This window comes from Xenopus laevis, chromosome 9_10L, assembly GCF_017654675.1.
Source record: "Xenopus laevis strain J_2021 chromosome 9_10L, Xenopus_laevis_v10.1, whole genome shotgun sequence".
Classification (NCBI taxonomy): domain Eukaryota; kingdom Metazoa; phylum Chordata; class Amphibia; order Anura; family Pipidae; genus Xenopus; species Xenopus laevis.
Window position 1 is genome coordinate 11092778 of NC_054387.1, and position 25339 is coordinate 11118116.

At 40.6% G+C, this 25339-nt stretch overlaps 2 protein-coding genes across 2 annotated transcripts in view; both read left to right on the top strand.

The window, feature by feature from the left end:
• pard6b.L (par-6 family cell polarity regulator beta L homeolog) overlaps positions 1-10091 on the top strand; it is a 31671-nt gene extending 21580 nt beyond the window's left edge. Inside the window, exon 3 of the mRNA XM_018234926.2 lies at positions 8589-10091. Coding sequence (XP_018090415.1) covers positions 8589-9427 — 839 coding nt within the window. The 3' untranslated portion in view covers positions 9428-10091. The remainder of the gene's footprint in view (positions 1-8588) is intronic.
• Positions 10092-21795: 11704 nt separating this feature from the next.
• The window catches only part of bcas4.L (breast carcinoma amplified sequence 4 L homeolog), a 28870-nt gene continuing 25326 nt past the window's right edge, over positions 21796-25339 (top strand). Inside the window, exon 1 of the mRNA XM_018234928.2 lies at positions 21796-23112. Within this exon, the coding sequence (XP_018090417.2) occupies positions 21826-23112 (1287 nt within the window). The 5' untranslated portion in view covers positions 21796-21825. The remainder of the gene's footprint in view (positions 23113-25339) is intronic.

Here is a 25339-nt window from a genome sequence, read left to right on the forward strand (position 1 = left end):
CTTCAAGCACTCCAGATAAAACACTGCATCTCTGTGCAAGAAGCCTATCCATGTTATTATTAACACATATTTACAAAGTGCCAACATATTCTTTCTACAGTATTGTACAATAAATAGGTGTTTACAACAGAGTCTATGCAAAAATAAGACCGATAACCGATACAAGCAGTTAAGCACACCCAAAAGAGCTTTCCCCATATTGTAAAACATATGTCATACTTAAACACAGGAGAGTTATTAAAGTACATTTCAGTAGATAGTCATTGATGGTGTAAAAATATTTACACAAAATCAAGACATAAAAAAAAAACCTTTACAGTGGTGCAGAAATGAGACTTCAACCTTTGACAATTGCACATGCTTCATATCTGCAAATCCCTGACTTCGAATCTCCCCCTAACTGGCCTTCAGACTGGGCCCCTTAGCTCATAACAAGGTTACAGATATATAGAAACATTGGGGTAACAGTCACCCTGCTATAGTTCCAGGGGTACCCAGGACACAAATAAGCACTCACCCCAAATCTCCCCCTAACTGGCCTTCAGACTGGGCCCCTTAGCTCATAACAAGGTTACAGATATATAGGAACATTGGGGTAACAGTCACCCTGCTATAGTTCCAGGGGTACCCAGGGCACAAATAAGCACTCACCCCAAATCTCCCCCTAACTGAACTTCAGACGGGGCCCCCTTAGCTCATAACAAGGTTACAGATATATAGAAACATTGGGGTAATAGTCACCCTGCTATAGTTCCAGGGGTACCCTGGGCACAAATAAGCACTCACCCCAAATCTCCCCCTAACTGGCCTTCAGACTGGGCCCCCTTAGCTCATAACAATGTTAGATATATAGAAACATTGGGGTAACAGTCACCCTGCTATAGTTCCAGGGGTACCCAGGACACAAATAAGCACTCACCCCAAATCTCCCCCTAACTGGCCTTCAGGCTGGGCCCCCTTAGCTCATAACAAGGTTACAGGTATATAGAAACATTGGGGTAACAGTCACCCTGATATAGTTCCAGGGGTACCCAGGGCACAAATAAGCACTCACCCCAAATCTCCCCCTAACTGGCCTTCAGACTGGGCCCTCTTAGCTCATAACAAGGTTACAGATATATAGAAACATTGGGGTAACAGTCACCATGCTATAGTTTTAGGGGTTCCCAGGGCACAAATAAACACTCACCCCAAATCTAATGTTAACTGGCCTTCAGGCTGGGCCACCTTAGCTCATAACAAGGTTACAGATATATAGAAACATTGGGGTGACAGTCACCCTGCTATAGTTCCAGGGGTACCGAGGGCACAAATAAGCACTCGCCCCAAATCTCCCCCTAAATGGCCTTCAGTCTGCAACCTCTCTGCAGGCTTTGATAAAGTTTGTGCTTAATGCTTAAATTGCAAAATGAAACTGGTCTTTATGTTCGCCTGCTCTGCAATCTGCTGAATGCTACTCTTTTTAATAAACAGGCTGAACAATAATGCTTAGTACAAAGGCATGCATTGTTCTGTTCCCAGGTAATGGGAAGCCCAGAAACCAGTGCCGAGGAGATGCACATCTTAAAAATGATTTAATAAGATTGTTTTCTTGACTGATCCTTAGCTGTCATGGTAAAGAGGGTATATAAGGATAAGGGCACCATGACAACCTGTGGCGGAAAAAAAAATACACATATATATCCCATGCACAGCCACCCACTACACTTTACTGCACTTTCCAATCAAACTAATGGCAAAAATCCATGGCAGGCAGAGGGTGTTCTGAGTGCAACTACCAGGTATATGTCATTCATCTATCTATCCCTTAAGGGATTGCTTTTCACGTATCCAGTTTAAGTACCTTTTATTGTTTCTGCTACTAATAGATTTTTCAGCAGAGATTTTAAAACAACCACATCATAGTCTGGTGTGCGTAAGCACCCACACCTTTATTCACTGGGCCTGGGCTTTGTTTTCTTTGTGGAAAATATGTTTCACAGTAAACACACCTTAAAAGTCCTCTGTTTGTTTGTCCTAATATAGTTCTGCTGAATTGTGCTTAGTACAGGGGAATACCTATGCTGCCATAGTTTTATGGGATCTCTCTGTACAGACTATGAGCAAACTTAGGGGGCTGTTCCTGCTGAATTGTGCTTAGTACAGGGGAATACCTATGCTGCCATAGTTTTATGGTATCTCTCTGTACAGACTATGAGCAAACTTAAGGGACTGTTCCTGCTGAATTGTGCTTAGTACAGGGAATACCTATGCTGCCATAGTTTTATGGGATCTCTCTGTACAGACTATGAGCAAACTTAGGGGGCTGTTCCTGCTGAATTGTGCTTAGTACAGGGGAATACCTATGCTGCCATAGTTTTATGGTATCTCTCTGTACAGACTATGAGCAAACTTAGGGGACTGTTCCTGCTGAATTGTGCTTGGTATAGGGGAATACCTATGCTGTCATAGTTTTATGGTAACTCTCTATATAGACTATGAGCAAACTTAGGGGACTGTTCCTGCTGAATTGTGCTTAGTACAGGGGATACCTATGCTGCCATAGTTTTATGGTATCTCTCTGTACATGCTATGAACAAACTTAGGGTCTGTTCCTGCTGATTTGTGCTTAGTACAGGGAATACCTATGCTGCCATAGTTTTATGGGATCTCTCTGTACAGACTATGAGCAAACTTAGGGGACTGTTCCTGCTGAATTGTGCTTAGTACAGGGAATACCTATGCTGCCATAGTTTTATGGTATCTCTCTGTACATGCTATGAACAAATTAGGGTCTGTTCCTGCTGATTTGTGCTTAGTACAGGGAATACCTATGCTGCCATAGTTTTATGGTATCTCTCTGTACAGACTATGAGCAAACTTAGGGGACTGTTCCTGCTGAATTGTGCTTAGTACAGGGGATACCTATGCTGCCATAGTTTTATGGTATCTCTCTGTACAGACTATGAGCAAACTTAGGGGACTTTTCCTGCTGAATTGTGCTTAGTACAGGGGAATACCTATGCTGCCATAGTTTTATGGGATCTCTCTGTACAGACTATTAGCAAACATAGGGGGCTGTTCCTGCTGAATTGTGCTTAGTACAGGGAATATCTATGCTGCCATAGTTTTATGGCATCTCTCTGTACAGAGTATTAGCAAACTACTGGGGAAAACCTATGCTGCCATAGTTTTATGGGAAATTAGGGGGCGGTCCCTACTGAATCTGCATAATACAGCAAGAGGGAAACAAAAAGAAAGTGCAATAATTATACATTCACTTCTTTGTTTTCAGATACAATAATGTAGGTATTGCTATTAAAGAAAACACAGCTGAGCAGGCTGGCAGCCAGTGATCTCTCAGGTGGGCAATACACAGCTGGCAGAAAAGCCCAGGAAATTATTTTATTACTGGTATGACCTCCTTATCCCTTCGCTCTGCACCTTTGTTTGCTGAATCAGGTTCTTTTGATTCCAAACGTAACCGGGTTAGTGCCGAGAAGTGGGAAAGGGGGAGCTGACTGTACTAAGCCTCATGCCCATGTGCTCGTCTGGAGATCAGGCTTAAAACGCTGGTTAGTAAATTTATTAGCAAGAGTGCAGCTGTCACAGCACCAGCCAGTTTAGTGGATTTAATGTTCTCTGGAATGTCTGGTTCCAAGCACTGGCTAGTACCTGCAGGGAGTGGGAGTTAGTGATATAGCACATTTCCAATTTGTAACCCTTAACCCCTTGCATGATGCTTCATATCGTTTCTGAAGCTTTCCACCTGTCCAAGGTTTTGATTGTTTCTGTAAGGGGGAACTTGACCTTTAAATTAATGTTTGTATGTTGTATAGATAGTATAGATAGACCCATGATAGCATTTCAGTTGGTCTTTTTGATTTATTTAGCATGGTTTTTGCATTATTAGCATCTCCATCATGACTCATTGCAGCCTGCAAGCAAGTGTGAGGATTTAGTGGTACATGTATGGGACCTGTTATCCAGAATGCTTGCGACCTGTTTTCTGGAGGATAACAGATCTTTCTGTAATTAAAAAATAATTCAAAACCCATAAGAAATAAAGACTAATTACTAATAGCCTTGGACTACTATTGTTTACATTGTATTAAATAGTTATTTTAAAGTGCACAGCTGCTTATGTACCCAGAACATTCCTTCTCTGTATATTTGTATTTATACATATGAGTAAGAGGGGCCATAATGATTCCCTTAGACAGTACAGTATGAGGGTATAGCTTATTGTGTGCCCAGAACATTCCTTCTCTGTATATTTGTATTTATACATATGGGAAGGAGGTGCCATATTGTTTCCCTTAGACAGTACAGTATGAGGGTATAGCTTATTGTGTGCCCAGAACATTCCTTCTCTGTATATTTGTATTTATACATATGGGAAGGAGGTGCCATATTGTTTCCCTTAGACAGTACAGTATGAGGGTATAGCTTATTGTGTGCCCAGAACATTCCTTCTCTGTATATTTGTATTTATACATATGGGAAGGAGCTGCCATATTGTTTCCCTTAGACTCTACAGTGTGAGGGTATAGTTTATTGTGTGCCCAGAACATTCCTTCTCTGTATATTTGTATTTATACATATGGGTGCCATATTGATTCCCTTAGACAGTACAGTATGAGGGTATAGCTTATTGTGTGCCCAGAACATTCCTTCTCTGTATATTTGTATTTATACATATGGGAAGGAGGTGCCATATTGATTCCCTTAGACAGTACAGTATGAGGGTATAGCTTATTGTGTGCCCAGAACATTCCTTCTCTGTATATTTGTATTTATACATATGGGAAGGAGGTGCCATATTGATTCCCTTAGACAGTACAGTATGAGGGTATAGCTTATTGTGTGCCCAGAACATTCCTTCTCTGTATATTTGTATTTATACATATGGGAAGGAGGTGCCATATTGATTCCCTTAGACAGTACAGTATGAGGGTATAGCTTATTGTGTGCCCAGAACATTCCTTCTCTGTATATATGTATTTATACATATGGGAAGGAGGTGCCATATTGTTTCCCTTAGACAGTACAGTATGAGGGTATAACTTATTGTGTGCTCAGAACATTCCTCCTTTATATTTGTGTTTATACAAATAGGGAGTGCCATGTTTGGGGGCAGTATAAACTCTTTTATATGTTTCTGGCAAGTGAGTAGATAGCTCATGTCTCTGTGTGTCTGTTCTGAAATGATTTGGACAGAATTTTGTTGATGAGGAAGGTGCTTTTCCTTTGCGGTGCACTGAACAAAAGGCTTGATTGTTACTGGGGAATGAGCGTATCAGAAAAGAAATGTTCCCTTTCTTTTGCAAGTGGGTTAATATTTCACTATGTGATCCTTCCATATTAAGGGGTTAGGAAGCTTATGGCAACGTTATAGGAATTGTTCAGTATAAAATTAAATACTATGTAAATAAATAGCCTGTGCAAAATAAAAAATGTATCTAATATAGTTAGTTTGCCAAAAATGTAATGTATACAGGCTGGAGTGACTGGATGTTTAACATAATAGCCAAAACACTACTTGCTTTGCAGCTCCCTTGGTTTCCACTGATTGGTTACCAGTCAATAACCAATCAGTGACTTGAGGGGGGGGGGGCACATGGGCCATAACTGTTGCTTTTGAATCTGAGCTGAATGCTGAGGATCAATTGCAAACTCTCTGAACAGATATGTCCCATATGGTCAGCTCTCTAACTCAGAGTTAGAGAGCTGAAAAGCAGGAAGTAGTGTCCAGTCACTCCAGCCTTTATACATTACATTTATGGCTAACTAACTATACTAGAAACATTTTTTTAAATTTGCCCAGCCTATCTATTTTCCCTATTTTTAATTTTTACACTGAACTGTTCCTTTATAATTGAACATTTTAGAACAGGAAATATCGGCAAATGCTAATAGGATGAGTGTGTGTGTATTTATGATGTCACTGATCTTGCCAAGAACCTGCTCTGTAGTCTCATAGTGATTGGAATGACCTGGATTCCTCTGTTTCTCCTGTATAAATAGGAATGTGTGTCATGGCACATGTAGGTAAAGGTTCATCTCATACACTCACTGGCATGTTATGTAAACTCATAATGCTACCAGCTACCAGCGCAACTCCCAGCAGGTGTGCCTGTCCCATTCCAACCCTCCTACTAATTAATTATCCCTCTCTCTTCTCTCTGTATCGTTACAATGCATGTTCCAAATTCCAAGGATAGTTTTCATTCCTTTACTCCCCTATCTAGCGGGTCCTGTCAGCAGCTCTCTGGAGTCAACCTTCTTTTTATTACATAGACTTTTGTCAGGTGACCAGAAAAAAATGGCAGAGTTACACCCTGCAATTCGGGGAGATTAGTTGCCCAAGCGACAAATCTCCTCTTCTTCAGGCCGACTAATCTCCCCGAACTGCCTTCCCAACGGCTTGAATCAAAATCGCCAGCAGGATGGTACTTGGAGTACTTCGTTTTCAAAAGTCGCATAAAGTTTCCTCATGAGGAAATTTCAAACTTATTTGAAAATATTTAGGCTGTTTTAATGGGTTGTTCATCTTTGAGTTAACTTTTAGTATGATGTAGAGCAGGGGTCCCCAACCTTTTTTCCACCCGTGAGCCACATTTAGATGTAAAAAGAGTTGGGGAGCAACACAAGCATGAAAAATGTTCCTGGGTGGTGCCAAATAAGGGTTGTGATTGGCTATTGGTAGCCCCGATGTGGACTGACCGCCTACATGAGCCTCTGTTTGACAGTACACCTGGTTTTTATTCAACCAAAACCTGCCTCCAAGCTTGGAAATCAAAAATAAGCCCCTGCTCTGAGGCCACTGGGAGCAACATCCAAGGGGTTGGGGAGCAACATGTTGCTCACGAGCTACTGGTTGGGGATCACTGATGTAGAGCGTGATATTGTGAGACATTTTTTATTAATTGTGGCTTTTGAGATATTTAGCTTTTTATTCAGATGCTCTCCAGTTTGCAGTGTTGGCAATCTGGTTGCTAGGTTCCAAATTACCTTAGCAACCATAAATTGATTTGAATAAGAGACTGGAATATGAATAGGAGAGGCCTGAATAGAAAGATGAGTAATAAAAAGTAGCAATAACAATACTTTTGTAGCCTTACAGAGCATTAATTTATTTAGATGGGGTCAGTGACCCCTATTTGAAAGCAATGAGTCAGAAGAAGGCAAATAACTCAACAACTATAAAAAATAAATAATGAAGGTCAAATGAAAAGTTGCTTAGAATTAGCCATTCTGTAACATACTTAAAAGTTTACTTAAAGGTGAACTACCTCTTTAATATGAATTTTAAAAGGAACAGCAACAATTGGTTTGTGCTGCTGATCTGTCCTTCTCCATTAGAAGATAATGTACAAAAGCTGTATAGCATGAACACACAGGAGGAAGGGTATTGCTAAAAACACACACAAAGAGTTCATTCTACCTATCCTACCCACGCAGGTATATACCCAATTAACTTCCAGCATCCGTATAATGAACCCGCGCTTAACCCTAAATAGAATGATTTCCATTTGTATGTTGTGCAAATATTGTTGTGGTTTGTTGTGTAACGACTTTAAGTGGTGAGAGTTAAATTAAATGTTAAAAGTTTCATATGATTAATAGTTTGAATGAAAAAAAACGTGAAGGAAGGAGAAACGAAGTTTTGAATCCTTTAATTGTGTTTTAGATGGAACACACATGGAACACACATGGAACAATCTGATTGCACTGCCCATGGACCAACCAAGATAATATCTTGTCTGTGTGATATTTCTGATTTGGCAGTTGTATTACATAGGGTCCTGCCAGTGTGTTTCTAGTTGGACCCATATATCTATGATTCCTGTAAATACAGGGAACAGATAAGCTCTTTAGGGCCCGGTGCCTTTTTGAAGAGGTAGTTCTATAATTCCGTGAGCGCTGAGTGTAAAGCTTCTAATTAGTGTAAAAGGAGAACTAAACCCTAAAAATGAATATGGCTAAAAATGTCATTTTATATTCTGAACTTATTGCACCAACCTAAAGTTTCAGCTTGTCAATAGCAACAATGATCCAGGACTTCAAACTTGTCACAGGGGGTCACCATCTTGGAAAGTGTCTGTGACACTCACATGCTCAGTGGGCTCTGATTGGCTGTTGAGAAGCTAAGCTTAGGGCTCGTCACTAATTATCCAGCAGAAAATGAGCTTCCCCTGTAATATAAGCTGATGCTACAGGGCTGATTATTAAATTCTGATACTAGTTGCACTGGTTTATGGGCTGCCATGTAGTAATTATCTGTATTAATTACTAATCAGCCTTATATTGTGACATTTCTAATCTATGTGTACTGTATATTGTGAGTGGGTCCCTAAGCTCAGTAAGTGACAGCAGCACAGAGCATGTGCAGTGAATCCGCAGAAAAGAAGATGGGGAGCTACTGTGGCATCTTTGGAGACACAGATTTTTACATCTAAAGGGCTATGGTTGCCTTGGGCTGGTACAGAAACCTTAAACATAATGTACAATATTTCTAGCCTACTTCTTTAGTTAAGCTTTACTTCTCCTGTAATCACATTGAGAGTAAAAAGATTCTAATTTTGTTCCTTTGTTTGTATTTACAGAGGAGGCCGATTACAGTGCATTCGGCACAGACACTTTAACCAAAAAGAAGACTGTCCTTTCAACAGTGTTGCACCCGGAGCTGAACAAAAAGAAGCCGCACATAGTTATAAGCATGCCAAAAGATTTCAGACCTGTTTCATCAATCATTGACGTAGACATACTCCCCGAAACCCACCGCCGGGTTCGGCTCTACAAGCACGGCATGGATAAACCTCTTGGCTTCTACATACGTGATGGCTCCAGTGTCCGAATGACCCCACATGGATTAGAGAAAGTGCCCGGGATTTTTATATCACGGCTTGTACCTGGTGGACTTGCACAGAGCACTGGCTTGCTGGCCGTCAACGACGAGGTCCTTGAAGTCAACGGGATTGAAGTTTCCGGAAAGAGCCTTGACCAAGTGACTGATATGATGATTGCAAACAGTCACAACCTTATTATAACAGTAAGACCTGCCAACCAGAGGAACAATATTGTTCGAAACAGCCGGAATTCGGGAAGCTCTGGGCAGTCTACGGACAGCAGCACAAGTATGCAGGGCCACGTTGCCCCTCCGCAGATTGTGCAGAACTATGTTCCGGAAGATGCTGAGAGCGACGATGAGGACATTATCATCGAAGAGGATGGTGACCCCCAACAGATTCCCAAAGCCATTCCCACCAGCGAGAGCTTGGAATCTTTATCACGCATGGAAATGTACGATTCATCTCAAAATGGCTACATCCCAACAAACACTTACAGAATGCACCTCCGCACCACAGGGGGCAGCATGGAGCAACTGGGAAATAACCACGATAAAAAAATCTTCGAAGAAGACGGTACCATCCTTACACTGTGAACTCCTCATTCCCCACTCCCTGGAGATACGACTCGGGTGGTTAACGAATGGCTCGTTGGTTGCACATCTACTTTTTAGTTCTTGATCCGCGTGATGATACTGTAAATGGGAAAGAGATCTTTTTAAAATATTTTATGTAATGTATAGTTTTATTTTCCCAGAAGATTTTATTTCTTTTGGCACGAAGTATAACCTTTCTTCGGTGTGTGAAATGAAGGAGAAATAACGACCAATGCCGCCTGTCCCTTTTATACCTTACATTCCATATGTGAACAAAATATTCTGTATCCGTCACTTTGTATTGGCATGTAGCGTTGTTAATCCACGCTCTTGTGATTCCTCTAGACAAGACACACGGACGCAACGTGTGTTGAATGTCCTGTCATCCATTTTATCTCCGCTAGGGTTTTTTTTTATACTTTGTATTTCCTTGTTGGTGTTCCAAACATGATAACAGGCGACGCATTGCAGAGCCCTCGAATTCTGCCTTTTCCACTGTTTTATAACCCAAATATTTGCTTTGGCCTTCTGTTGAAATTTGAATAAAATTCCGAATCATTTGCAATGTTGAAACCTGGTATATATCCAGGAATACCCATGAAATTCAGGAAGGATTCTTGTAACCTGCACTGCTGAACCTGTTGGCCGACATTGTTTTAGTGTATGTATAGATTTATATACAATCTATGATACCTCCCAGCTGCTGTATTTACAGCCCTAAAAGGGGGAGTGGCTTGCTCAAATAAATAAATATATATATATATATATATATATATATATATATATATATATATATATATATACCCCACAAAGAAGGTCCGCACTCTCAGGACTTAAATTGAAAAAATGTTTTTATTAACTAAACGACTAACGTTTCGGCCTCTCCGAGGCCTTTCTCTTTGTGGGATAAATATTTCAAAAATTTTGGACACTGCACCCAGGCAATGTTGAACCGTTTGACGAGAGTGCCGGCTCCTCCATTGACTATATATATATACACATGTGCATACACTCCCATAAATCCCTAATAAAGAGGCTCTGAGGTCCATATAAGCTTGTTCTTTTATAGTGTGTATAGCAGTTATAAGACTGACTAAGACATAACTTATTGACATTGTCACAGCCCTTGCTTCTGGATCATTCGCAATAAAACCCGATCATGAATGCAGGACCATTAGATGAAGCGGAGCCGTTAATTTCATTGTTTTCATTTCTTGTGATTGATTTAAGCAATCGGCAAATCTGGGCTGTGATTGGATGAATTACGTTGCTCGTTAAGACTTGGCACTTCTGATTGGGTGGGTGGGTTGGGAATGAAGACAGCTGAGTTCTGATGCAGGACTAAATAATTATGTATATATGAACTCTGTGCTGCTAAACTTTCTTACGTGCGTAGTATGCACATAATCAGGTTTCATGTAACCATGCACAAATATTTAATCTCAGCCCAGGAATAAGGCTTTGGGGGGAAATTTACCCTGCCTGTGAGCAGAGTATTACTAAGTATTTTCTTTTTTTTTTAATGAGAATTCTTAGCTTATTGTATGCATGGAATATTTCTTGTTTGCTAATTGGTATTTATTTATAGGGTGGGGTTAGACCAAATGTTTCTCCTCACACTTCCATATTGTTTCCCTCTGCAGTATGATCGGATAGCTCATCACATACAAAGGATATATAAATATATGGTAACGAGCATTCTGGATAAAAGGTCCCATAACTGTAAATGTATATTCCTATACTGTACTGTCTAAGGGAAACAATATGGCACCTCCTTCCCATATGTATAAATACAAATATACAGAGAAGGAATGTTCTGGGCACACAATAAGCTATACCCTCATACTGTACTGTCTAAGGGAAACAATATGGCACCTCCTTCCCATATGTATAAATACAAATATACAGAGAAGGAATGTTCTGGGCACACAATAAGCTATACCCTCGTACTGTACTGTCTAAGGGAATCAATATGGCACCTCCTTCTCATATGTATAAATACAAATATACAGAGAAGGAATGTTCTGGGCACACACCAGGCAGAAACCCTGTGCATTAGTGTCTGTTTAAAAGACAATAAACTGAATATAACCTGCTTATGGATAGGGTATATTTTCCCTATAAAACAAGGATTATGAATAGAATTACACTGCATACATTTGTAGTTGATCTTGTTCCAATTGAATCAGAGCTGTTAGGATTGGTTTGTACTAATGAGATTATACTGTGAAATACAACATGATAAACAGGGCTGTGTTCCAAAGATTTTCTGTCAATCTTATTTTGGACCACTAGCTGAGGATGTTGCTATGTACTCATACTCATTGCTTGGGTAATTAGTTCTAATTGATATTTTTGGGCTTGGGCTTGTTACTATAATACCAGTGTTATGCCACTATATTGTATATGTCTCCACTACTGCTTTGGGGTAATCAAGGGGCTAAGAGCAGCTGATCTATATCAATGGTACCAGGAAACACAATCAATACCTTGTTGCTTTGTTTCTTGATTAAGAATATATATATATATATATATATATATATATATATATATATATATATATATATATATATATATATATATATTATATATATATATATATATATAGTTATATATATAGTTATATATATAGTTATATATATAGTTATTAGGGTTTTTACACACTACCTCTTTATTTAAATGACAAAAATTACACTGTTTAAAGCCTGACAGGGTCCTTTCACTTAATAAATGTAGTCTTAGTTAGCATAGATTTTTTTCCAAATTACACTAGCAGGTTGTGCATCTTAGTTTCCATGTCTAATCTAGGTATGAAAATGGTGATGGCTTAGGATCGCGTCATTGAATCACTCCTCTACCCACTTGTCTCTGTAGGCCCCATTATGATCCAATCATTGGCCCAGAGGCTAGACTATTGGATCATTCTTATTTTCCATACAATATATGGCCAACCTAAGGGCAGAGACACACGCTCAGATTCGGGAGTCTAGAGTTGTAATGTATTTTATGTTTAATTTTATTACCCACCTGTATGTTGCCAGGAACCTAGAGCCAAATACAGACATAGCATTCTACTATCACTTTTAGGGTAAAGACACACTCGGATTCGGTGAGATTAGTCACCCGGCGATAAATCTCCTTTTCTTCGGGTCGACTAATCTCCCCGAACTGGATTATTCCCTCCCTAGCCTATATTTTAGTATAACCTTCCAGCTTGCTTTATTCCCGTCTACAGATTTTTCCCTCTCAGACTTGTCTTTGCATTTGAGATCACAAGTACAAATGTACATCTTGAATGCTCCTTTCACAGAATTTTATGCACTTCTGCTAAACATTTTATAAAGAGCACATGATTCTGTGTAAGGAGTAATCGGCATAAAAATATATCGACCTGATCTTGCCAAAAGGGGGGACACAGCAGGCTGGAATGTGACAGCAATTATTTGCAGAATGGAGCATAAGCCAGAAAGGTTGCTGTTTGGTATTTCTGTGGCTGATTTGTGTCCCTTTTAAACTGTTCTTGAAATTGATTGCAGAATTCAATAATACTACATTTCGTGGAACATATTAAAGCTCAGATCAACTGTCCCTCTAATAATCCTGCAGTTGTAGGATTGTCCCTTACCCCCATAGTGCAGCCCATATATTGATTAAAATGATGTAATGAATGATAGCCATATTATTTTCCAGTTTTACAGACAAGGTAGGGGCATTTTGTACAGTTTTGTTTTCTGTATTTAATGAATGGGCACTTTCCCTTTAAAGTGATTGACTGGCATAGGAAGCATAATACATCTGGTAAATGAAGTTTATTCACTGTATAACAGATTTCTTGGTAACCACTGATGCACTTACCTTCTGTTCTGAGCCTCCATAGTGTGAATAGCCTCACCATATGGGAACCTCTCATTTAGTCCACTTGCCCCAATTTTTAACTCACAGCAACTGCATATAGAAGAATAAAGCACAACATATAGGCAGCTTGTATGGTAGTGATCATATTTGCCAGGGTCCGTGCCACCCTAATCATAGCTATAAAGGGGTAACGTTGTCATGCTATATAGTCTTGCTTACCCAACACTAATATTATCTGTATCTCACCATTCAGTGCTGAGAGGACAAAGCTTGCTGTCTGCACCAGGCATTTCATTTGTCTTCAGCACCTCAGCAGCTAGAATATTGGATTAGGGGCCCTAAACATTATCCACATTCCTCTTCTCATTGCTGCACTTGCACAGCCACCCTCTGAGCCACACTCATGCACACAATCTACTTGCAATATTATATTGGCAGTCAGGTCAGATTTTGGTTAACAAGGTACATTATTAAATTGTAATTGATCAACACATCCCTATATTGCTCTTGCACATTATGGGGCAGATGTATTAAAGGAAAACTATACCCCCAAAATGAATACTTAAGCAACAGATATTTTATATCAAATTGAATGACATATTAAAGAATCTTACCAAACTGGAATATATATTTACATAAATATTGCCCTTTTACATCTCTTGCCTTGAACCACCATTTCGTGACTCTATCTGTGCTGCCTCAGAGATCACCTGACCAGAAATACTACAACACTAACTGTAACAGGAAGAAGTGAGGAAGCAAAAGGCAGATCTCTGTCTGTTAATTGGCTCATGTGACCTTACATGTGGTTTGTATGTGTGCACAGTGAATCCTACGATCCCAGGGGGCGGCCCTTATTTTTTAAAATGGCAATTTTCTATTTATGATTACCCAATGGCACATACTACTAAAAAAGTATATTATTATGATAATGGTTCATTTACATGAAGCAGGGTTTTACATATGAGCTGTTTTATGCAATATCTTTTAATAGAGACCTACATTGTTTGGGGGGTATAGTTTTCCTTTAAGGGTCAAATTTGATTCGAGTTTTTGGTTAAATCCTATTCACCCGAAAATTTTGAAAATTAGATTTTTTTAAATAAATTTCGATTGGTTGAATTTCGAGTTTATGGGAGTTTTTAAAAACTCGCATGAATTCGAAATTCGACCTTTAATAGATGTGCCTCTATATGTACTAAATACATGATGTATTTTTAACAAATATGTATTTAAGTGTATAATAGTTTGATTAAAAGGCCACTATGTCCTTACACTGTACTGAATTTTGCTTAGTAAAACCTAGTATCTCCTCTGGTTTAGTTTAAGGAGCTTTTTCTGCATGGGGAATACCTATGCTGCCATAATTCTTTGGTATCTCTCTTTACAGACTTTGAGCAAACTTAGGGGACTGTTCCTGCTGAATTGTGCTTAGTACAGGGAATACCTATGCTGCCATAGTTTTATGGGATCTCTCTGTATAGACTATGAGCAAACTTAGGGGGCTGTTCCTGCTGAATTGTGCTTAGTACATGGGAAATACCTATGCTGCCATAGTTTTATGGGATCTCTCTGTACAGACTATGAGCAAACTTAGGGGACTGTTCCTGCTGAATTGTTCTTAGTACAGGGGAATACTGATGCTATCCTACCTACTATTATTTTTGTGTGCATGTTGCACAAGGCACTGTCTGACCTTCTCTATCCACCGTGGATCTAAAAACAAATTAATCTGTAGGGAGGAGAATGATTGGGTTACTACTTTCATGGGAGTCACAAGACTTGTTTTTTTTTTTAACCTAAAAATTGGGTTTTATAATTCAGTGCTGCCCAGACGTTCTAATTCCCATTTATGTTAATTGTTAGTATGTTTACGTCTCAGATATCCCAGTCTGTAGTGTAACACCACAAATCAAAGCCGGTGGTGCTCTTCTCTTGCTACCAACAAAGATTTGCCTCTTCCCAAAACTGGGGCCCAACCAGTGGCGTAACTACATGTTACTGGGCCACACAGCAAATTATTTTTAGGGCCCCCAACATATCCAGAGGTTGCCCTGTTTTACCAACATATATTAAAATTGCTCTTTATTTGGGCCTCATGGGGTCCCTATACTACCAGGGTCTTACAACCCTGGGCCTACCCATAAGTACTGACTGCCAGCTAACTCTGTGTAACAGTAATCTAAGGGCCAATTTAAAAGGTTGGAGATGAACCTTGTTTCAGAATTTTAATTCTGATCAATTGCCTCTCTAGTCTGTCTCCAATACAGTCTAACTTTAAAGGGCAAGGGGTGACACTTGTAGTCGCATATCAAGCTGTTTACAGGCTGGTGCAGTTATTAAATGAGTGCCATTTTAGGGACGTAGGCCAGTGATTACAGTGTCTTCGGTTACAGTGGCACCCCGTAGTGACTTTACCATTCCTTTTCTTATAATATACATTAAAGGGGTGGTTCACCTTTTAGTGTGTTGTGTAATGGACAATTATAAGCAACTTTTCAATTTGTTTTCATTATTTATTTTTTATAGTTTCCTTCCTTTTCAGCTTTCAAATTGGGGTCACTGACCCCATCCAAGGCTACAAATGTATTGTTATTGCTATTTTTTATTACTCCTCTGTCTATTCAGGACTCTCCTATTCATATTCCAGTCTCTTATTTAAATCAATGTATGGTTGCTATTGTAATTTGGACCCTAGCAACCACATTGCTAAAATTGCAAACTGCATAGCTGCTGAATAAAAAGCTAAATAACTCAAAAACCACAAATGATAAAAAAAAAAAAGGAAACCAACCAGAATATCACTCTCAACATCATACTAACCCAACGGTGAACAATCCCTTAAAGGTGCCCAGAACAATTCCTAATAAGGCGGTGGCAGATATGAAGTGTTGTGTATATAATACCTGCATGGCTGCGTGCAATAATGAGCCCCATTATGTCACATTGACCTTCTTACTAAGACTGTGGCCCTTTATTTCACTGGTATGAGACAAACTGTACCTAAAGCAAGTGCTGTTTTTTTAAATTAAAAATAAATATCCATCTTTTATATTCTCTTTCTCTCCCCGACGCGTTTGCAGCATGTTGGCTGTTGACCAGATTAAATCTGAATCTCTGCCGGAAATGATAGAATGTGTTTTTATGGGTTAAAGTAAATGTGATTTCTACTCAACTGAGAATGTTAAAAAGAAAAAAAAAAGTCAAATATCAGTATTTTGTAATACGACTCTAATGTATAAACTGCATTTGTATCACTAAATGAAGTTAATTTTTAAAAACAATCAAATCTTTGCTTCTGCTCTATGTTCAGGTCTTATATTTTTACAAAATGAAGAAATAAACCAATAGATCATACAGGTGTCTGTGTTTTCTATCACTCATTTATTAAACCGGATTATTTACTGTAAATGATAAGGATATTAGAAGTCACTGAGGGGTTCTGTGACCATATAAAAGCACAAGGCTGCAGGCTGAGTTATACAGGGAACTCTGAGTATCACTCATGTATTATAAGGGATAATGTACCCCCTACTGTAAATAAGGATATTAGAAGTCACTAAGGGGTTCTGTGACCATATAAAGACACAAGGCTGCAGGCTGAGTTATACAGGGAACGCGGAGTATCACTCATGTATTATAAGGGATAATGTACCCCCTACTGTAAATGATAAGGATATTAGAAGTCACTGAGAGGTTGTTCTGTGACCATATAAAGGCACAAGGCTGCAGGCTGAGTTATACAGGGAACTCTGAGCAGGGCTGGACTGAAAATTAAAATAGGCCCTGGCATTTCAGGTACAGAGAGGCCAATCAGCCCTCATAGAGGCCCAAACAGCTCCCACCAGCCCACTAAATACTGACTTTCTATGGGACCTTATAGCAGCCCCTCTGGCATTTGCCAGAACCCACAGATTGCCAGTCCGGGCCTGACTCTGAGTATCACTGTCACTGAGGGGTTCTGTGACCATATAAAGGCACAAGGCTGCAGGCTGAGTTATACAGGGAACTCTGAGTATCACTCATGCATTATAAGTGATAATGTACCCCCTACTGTAAATGATAAGGATATAAAAAGTCATGGGGGAGTTCTGTGACCATATAAAGTCACAAGGCTGTAGGCTGAGTAAAATAAGTGATAATGTTACACACTCAGACCTGTATTACAAGGGGTTGCATTATTTCCTATATGTTTCTCAAACTTCCAAGTTGCAGTTGGCCTATGTATTAGAACACACTACCTTACTGGATAAAATAATTTGAAGAATAATCCGTGTCTAGTTAAATAAACTACACTGTGTTCAAATATAAAAAAAACCCAAAAACCCTGTTGGAAAGGCAGGTGATTCTCTAATCAGACACTTTCAAGGCTAAGTACTATTTTATACTGTGAAATAAAAGCCTTTCTGGATGCGCTAGAGGTAATGTGCAACCTTATTAATAATTAGCATCCAACGCCCCCCTAACTGGCATGGGCCCTGTATAGGATGGGGAATAACAGACATAACATACATGGGGTGATTTATCATGGGCTAAGCACCCCCAAACCAACACCAATGAATTCCCTGCAACAAACAGGATGGGGGTTGGCACTGCATTTATGTGGGGTTATTATATGAAACAACTATTTATAAGCACAGGTGATGCACACGTGATCCTATAGCCGATCATTATGACACATGGAATTGCTTTGTGATCAGCGCTGGGCAAGCTGTAATTACCAATGGATCACCCTGGCAGAATGTCAATAACACGACCGTCGCTGTAATGGTATTGGAATTTAATGAGGGATTAGTAGCAGGCTGAACCTTAAAGAGACAGATGCAGGTTTGTACAAATTTGTCAGCAGAGGTTAACTGTCAGTTATATAGTAGTTGTGGTTAAAAAGAGAAACATCCCTCAGATAATTTATTTCTAGTGTTTAAATGATCCAGGGGAAGATGGAATAAATTCATCTGAAGTCCAAAGTGCAGGAAAAACAACAATCTACAGTACTCATAGACATACATCTCTGCTCTGTTCTCTGTTTGTGGGCTGAACCCCACCCCTTAAACGGCAGCACACCAGCTTGGTTAATCATCTGTGTGGCCTCTACTGGCTAGAGACGTTCGGTTAATGATAACCATGGGATTTCCAGCACTGAGACTATTCATGAGTCAAGGCAAGATCATCGCATAAATATGTATTTAATGATTCGTTTCATATAATAATTTGGCACATATCTTTGAGGATTTCCATTCCTTGAGTAGTTCATGTTGCTGGATAAACTTTGCTATTGGGCAAGAGGGACAATGATGTTCAATGGGCATCAGTATGGCCCCTAAAATGTCATAATCGCTCCCTTCCAATGAGCAAGAACCCCCTATACATCAAGTTCAAGTTATATAACCTTTAGCTGGTCCAGAGGAAGGTGAACTATCCATGTCTAAACCTGTTTCCCGTCTTCCTTCCTTCCTGACCCCCAAGAGGCAGGTATTCTGCTCACAGCACAAGTAAAGAGCCAAGTATTGGGGTCATTGCTCTCTGTAAGAACCAATACCTTAATTACACTTGTGTCTTTTATCAGACGCTGATCCTTAATCATATCAAGGCCTGAAACTCAAGGCCTGCCATTGATAATAATAATAATGTAAAGAATAAAAATATCCCTTTAAACAGAATTCATATCAGAAAGAAAACTCAGCCCCTTGGTACAGAGATAAGTGAAACTGTAATCCAGAACAGGAATAGGCTGCCCTATCTATCAGCTACTTCAGAGCGCCATCTATTGGCCACTTTATATAGGGTCCTTTCAGCATATTTAAAGGAGCAGTAACCCCAAAAAAGTGTTTTAAAGTTATGAAAATATTATGTACTGTGTCCCTGCACTGGTAAAACTGATCTGTTTGCTTCAGAAACACTAATATAGTTTATATAAACAAGCTGCTGTATATCAATGGTGGAAATTGATAAATGGATATATATATATATATATATATATATATATATATATAACGGCAACATGTTACTCACCAACCCCTTTGATGTTGCTCCCAGTGGCCTCAAAGCAGGTGCTTATTTTTGAATTCCAGGCTTGGAAGCAAGTTTTTGTTGTATAAAAAGCAGGTGCACTGCCAAACAGAGCCTCCTTTAGTCTGTCAGTCAACAGAGGGGCTACCAAATAGACAATCACAGCCCTTATTTGGCACCCTAGGAAGTTTTTGCATGCCCGTGTTTCTCCCCAACTCTTTTTATTTTTGAATGTGGCTCATGGGTAAAAAAGGTTGGGAAACCCTGGGTTAGATAGTGGATTATTATTATTAACAAGTATTTATATTGTGCCAGTATATTTCGCAGCACTGTAAAGTAAATGTGTTTATACAACTAAATCACATTAATTACACACATAGAACATATGGAGTTACATTCATCACAAGCAATACTGGTACAAGAGGTGAGAAAGGCCCTGTGCAAAAGAGCTTACAATCTAAGGGGAAGGGAATACAACACAAGGTGTGGGAGTGGGCAAGATTGGAATTAAGTGAGTGAGAGATGTACTATAGTATGTGGTATTGTATCTGGTAGTTAAGCAGAGTGAGGGTAGGCTTCTCTAAATAAGTGCGTTTTAAGCGATCTTTTGGAAGCAGAATGGCTGGGAGAAAGTGGGACAGACCATGGGAGAGAATCCCAGAGGAGGGGCGCAGCCCTTGCAAAGTCTTGAATACGAGCATGTGAGGAGGTAATGAGAGAAGGGTTGAGTAGCAGGTCAGTAGAGGAGCGTAGTAAGCAAGTGGGTGAATATATAGAGATGGGATCAGAGATGTAGGGTGGGGCAGAGTTATGAAGTGCTTTGAATGTTGGGGTCATTAATTTGAATTTTATTCTGAAAGGTAGCGGAAGCCAGTGCAGGGATTGGCAGAGGAGGAGCGGTTGCTGAGGTGTATAAGCCTGGCGGCAATGTTCATTATGGACTGGAGAGGTAACAGTCTCTAGAGGGGAAGGCCAATTAAAAGAGAGTTACAGTAGTGTAGACGTGATATGACGAGAGAGTGAATAAGAATTTTGGCAGCATCTTGGGTGATAAATGATCGCATTTTGGATATGTTCCTTAGGTGGAAGTGACATAAAAGATAACACCATTATGTTCTACAGAGCTTATCTGCTATCTGCTGTGTAACCTGAGCCATTTCTCTTTTGAATGGCTGCCACCATTGCTACACAACAGCTGGGATGCAGGGAGTTGTAGTTTAGCATGGGCTGGGGGAGGGGGTCAGGGATGAGACTGTTATGCACATACTATAATATATACTATGTAAATACTGAGTAAATATCCCCTATAGCTATCCAGCTGATATACTAACCCTGCTCCTTCTTCCAACTGTTATTTAATTACAACCCCCAGCAACTTACTGGCAGCTAAGTGGATACTGGGAGTTGTACTTTAATGGGCTGCAAGTTGGAAAATACTGTTCCTGCTGCCCCTGTGAGCTCAATGCTATATATAGTAATTTTCCCATGACATAACACTGCACCTCCACAGGTCCAGCCCCTCCATCAGAGCAGTGAGAGCAACAGAGAGGGGGTGCTAAGCACCTATTCTATGTACCCCTGGGTCCAGGTCATTCATCAGCAAGCAGAGGGGAGGGTCAGGTGGGGAAGATTTGTTTGTATTATTTGTGGGTTTTGAATTATTTAGCTTTTTATAGAGCATTTGTTTTTAGATGTGGTCAGTGACCCCCATCAGAAAGCTGGAGAGAGTCAGAAGAAGGCAAATAATTAAGAAACTATAAAAAAACAAATAATGAAGACCAATTGGAAAGTTGCTTAGAATTGGCTGTTCTATAGCATTCTAAAAGTTAATTTAAAGTTGAACCACCCCTTTCTGTTGGACAGCAGAGCAATCTCTCTATTTAGTACTTACAGGCTAGTTACTGACATAACTAGATGATACTGGGCCCCAAAATAAATTCGTTTTAGGGCCCCCAATGTGTCCTATTGTCCTTGTGCAATTTGGAGACAGACTGGTATCAGTTACAGTTGAGGCATACAGCCTGTCAGGCTTTGGACGTCAGATGCCACCAAGTGTCATGGCAGCACCCATATATAATACACTTTTAAAATATAAATATTCACATATTCTAACAGTAATTTAGGCTGATTTTATGAAATTACATTGTAATTATATATGAAGATTAAACGGGATAGTACACCAATCTATATAGAAATATTTTCAGCTATGTTGTAGTGTTTCAGATGCACATTGCAGTGATCATAGGTCAGACAAGGGCTGGAATTTGTAGCTCAGTTCTTCAGCTGTTGTTACACCTTAGATCGCAAGCTTTTGGGATAGTTTCCTGACTTTCATTTGTTTTTACATTTTTTTTAACAAATATTCAGTATTAATAAAAAGCATCTAGTTGTTATACTGCTCTGCAGCAATACACATCAACCAATTTGCCCAGACGCCTATAACTAGTGAAGCAGTTACTGAGAAAAAATTGTAATTCCACAGTTTGGCCACTGGGTGGCAGCAAATCATCGTAGCGCGGGTTTACTGCAGCAGGATGAGCCGAGATGGGGAGCAGAGGATGAAGGACCGGCTCTGGGGCTCGGCCAGCTGCTTCTCTTCCAACCCGGAATCTCCGCACAGCCTTCAGGGCAGAGGGATGAGGGAGAAGGGTGGTAGCAGGGATCTGGGGGGAGAGCCGGTAGGGGAGCCGATAGGGAGCAGGTGTGAGAGTCAGGAAGTGCTGCAGGGATTTAGAGATGCGCAAGCAGATAGTGGGGTGCAGGGAAAGAGTGGGGTGCAGGGAAAGACTGGGGTGCAGCAAGAGAGTGGGTTGCAGGGAAAGAGTGGGGTGCAGGAAGAGAGTGGGGTGAAGGGAAAGAGTGGGGTGCAGCAAGAGAGTGGGGTGCAGGGAAAGAGTGGGGTGAAGGGAAAGAGTGGGGTACAGCAAGAGAGTGGGGTGCAGGGAAAGAGTGGGGTGCAGGAAGAGAGTGGGCTGCTGAAAAATAAATGTTTGCAGGAACAGAGAGGGGTGCAGCATGGTACTGGGGTACAAGATGTTAGAGAGGTGCAGGGAGATGGGGGAGAGCAGCAGGAAGAAGGGGTGTCTTGGATGGTAAGAGAGGGAAATGCACAGAGATGTAGTGGGGAGCAGATGGAGGCAGGTGTGCTGCTGGGAGGTGATAGAGTTCAGAATAGGTTTGGGGTGCGGGAAGGGAGAGAGGTACAGCGGACTAATGAGGTACAATTTGATGTTGGGGTGCAGAAACAGGTAGAGAGTGTTAGACATAGAGTTAGGGGGGAGGGAACTAGAATGCAGGAAGATGGGGTGCAGGAAGAAGTTTGGGGGCAGGGAGTTGGAGGGTTGCAGTGTAATAGAGTGCAGGAAGATGGGGTAGAGGAACATTTTTGGGGGCAGAGAGCTAGAGGGCTGCAGTGTAATAGAGTGCAGGAAGATGGGGTAGAGGAAGAAGTTTGGGGGCAGGCAGCTGGAGGGTTGCAGTGTAATAAGGTGCAGGAAGATGGGGTGCAGGAAGAAGTTTGGGGGCAGGGAGCTGGAGGGCTGCAGTGTAGTGAGGTGCAGGAAGAAGTTTGGGGACAGGGAGTTGGAAGGCTGCAGTGTGATGGGGTGCAGGAAGATACAGAGGAGCAGGTCGCACAGAAACAAGTCATGGTTAGACACCAACACAGAGATGATGAGATTCCAGTAGAGGACACAGTGGGGCAGTGGGGGGCAACTATGCACATTACACAGGAGAGGGGAGCTGGGGTAGTACATAGGCACAGTGTTGTACCAAGCAGCCAGCAGTATGCACTGATCCTCACCGCAGACAATATCACAGAGGTAAGTTACATGGGACCCTTGTGTGTTTCCCCTACTCTGACCTGTCTGGCTGCTACTGCAGAACCTCTTGAAAAAGCAGAAACGAATGTCACTCATCAGTTTGTATGTGTGTGTGTTTGTGTGTGTGTGCTCACTTACTCACCCACACACACACATACACACACACATATCATTACAAATGGTGCTGAATGTTGTCATCAGTTTATAGTTGTTGCTCGGTGATGTCACTTGTGTTACATGATATTAAAGTGTATGTATTGTGTCTTGAGGAAGCTATTAGAAAACTTAGGGGTTAATATTTACCTGAATAACTACTCAATGACTTCTTATATCCTTATCATTTACAATAGGGGTACATAATCCCTTATAATGGTCACAGAACCCCTCAGTGACTTCTAATATCCTTATAATTTACAGTAGGGGGTACATTATCCCTTATAATACATGAGTGATACTCAAGAGTTCCCTGTATAACTCAGCCTGCAGCCTTGTGCCTTTATATGGTCACAGAACAACCCCTCAGTGACTTCTAATATCCTTATCATTTACAGTAGGGGGTACATTATCCCTTATAATACATGAGTGATACTCAGGTTCCCTGTATAACTCAGCCTGCTGCCTTGTGCCTTTATATGGTCACATAACCCCTCAGTGACTTCTAATATCCTTATCATTTACAGTAGGGGGTACATTATGCCTTATAATACATGAGTGATACTCAGAGTTCCCTGTATAACTCAGCCTGCAGCCTTGTGCCTTTATATGGTCACAGAACCCCTCAGTGACTTCTAATATCCTTATTTACAGTAGGGGGTAAATTATTCCTTATAATACATGAGTGATACTCCCTAAGTTCCCCCTAAATTTGCTCACAGCCTGTACAGAGAGATACCATAAAACTATGGCATACATATGGCATACTATGGCATACATCAGTCCGTGACCCATAGGGTTATTCCTCCATCACAGCTCAATCCGTTACAGACACAGGCCTCCCTAGGCAGCAGTCCTGTAAATAAGACTGTCCGATAAAGTGTAACTGACCTTACCTTCTGTCTTGTGAGATAAGTGCTCTGATTCTGGATGTATATGCCATAAAGCAGGTCAGGAGTGCTGTTTTATTGCCTAAAAGTAACAAGAATGGTTTAGTTAGAGGATTTCCAAAAGCAGATTTTTGGAGCATGAAAATAAAAACATGTAAATTGTTAGCCGGGGGGGTTGAAAGGGTGACCCCCTCCCACTTTCTGATTCAGTTGCAGAAACATGTAGGTATCATGCCCTTCTGATTCCAGTGGCTGTTGAGAGCAAGAATTGCATTGTGGGAAATGACTGTGATGGGCTGAAGCAGGAGGGGAACTCTCGGTCTTTCCCACTGGCACGGGAGGGGGGGGGAAGAAATTTAGGATTTAGGAGAGGCACAAGAATTAAAAGAAAGGCCTTGTGACTGGGCCTCAATGAAATAAAGTTTAATCAGTGTTCTTGAGTCACTTGAATGGCTTCCAGTAATGCTCTGACACCATCATTGTCTTATGGCCCCAGCCTGTCCCATAAGAGACACAATTATTAACTTTCCATCAGTTTTAATGATCTCATAAAACTAGGGTTTGGCTATACACAGTGTGGCCCTCAGATAATAATGCAGGACAAGAGAGAATGTAACACTGAAGAACAACTAGCCCTGTATTCTCTTAACTGAAAGATACAGCGACAGTAGTTCAAGATGGTGACAGTAGGATATGATAGAGACAGAGTAGATGCTGGCTGTGAGGCAAGATGGGACAGAAGAGCAAGAGACAGTAGGACAACCTAGTGGTAATAGTACAAGATGGAGATAGTATGGCTAAATGTTGTTGGTATCGCAAGATAGAAAATGTAGGACAGGATGAAGACAGTAAGACAAGAGAGTAGGACATGATGGAGACAGTAGGATATGACGAAGACAGAAAGACAAAATAAAGACTGTAGGACAAGATGGAACAATAGGGCGATATGGAGAATGTACTACAAGATCAATATAGTAGGGGAAGATGTGAAGACAGTAGGACATGGTAGCCTGATAGTAGTGTAAGATGGAGACCATATGGCAAAATAGAAAATGCAGAACAGTATGGGGATAATAGGACAAGATGGAGAGAGTAGGGCAAGATGGAGACAGAAGGACAAGAAGAAGACAATGGAGACAGTAGACTAAGATGGAGACAGTAGGGTAAGATGCCAACAGGAACAC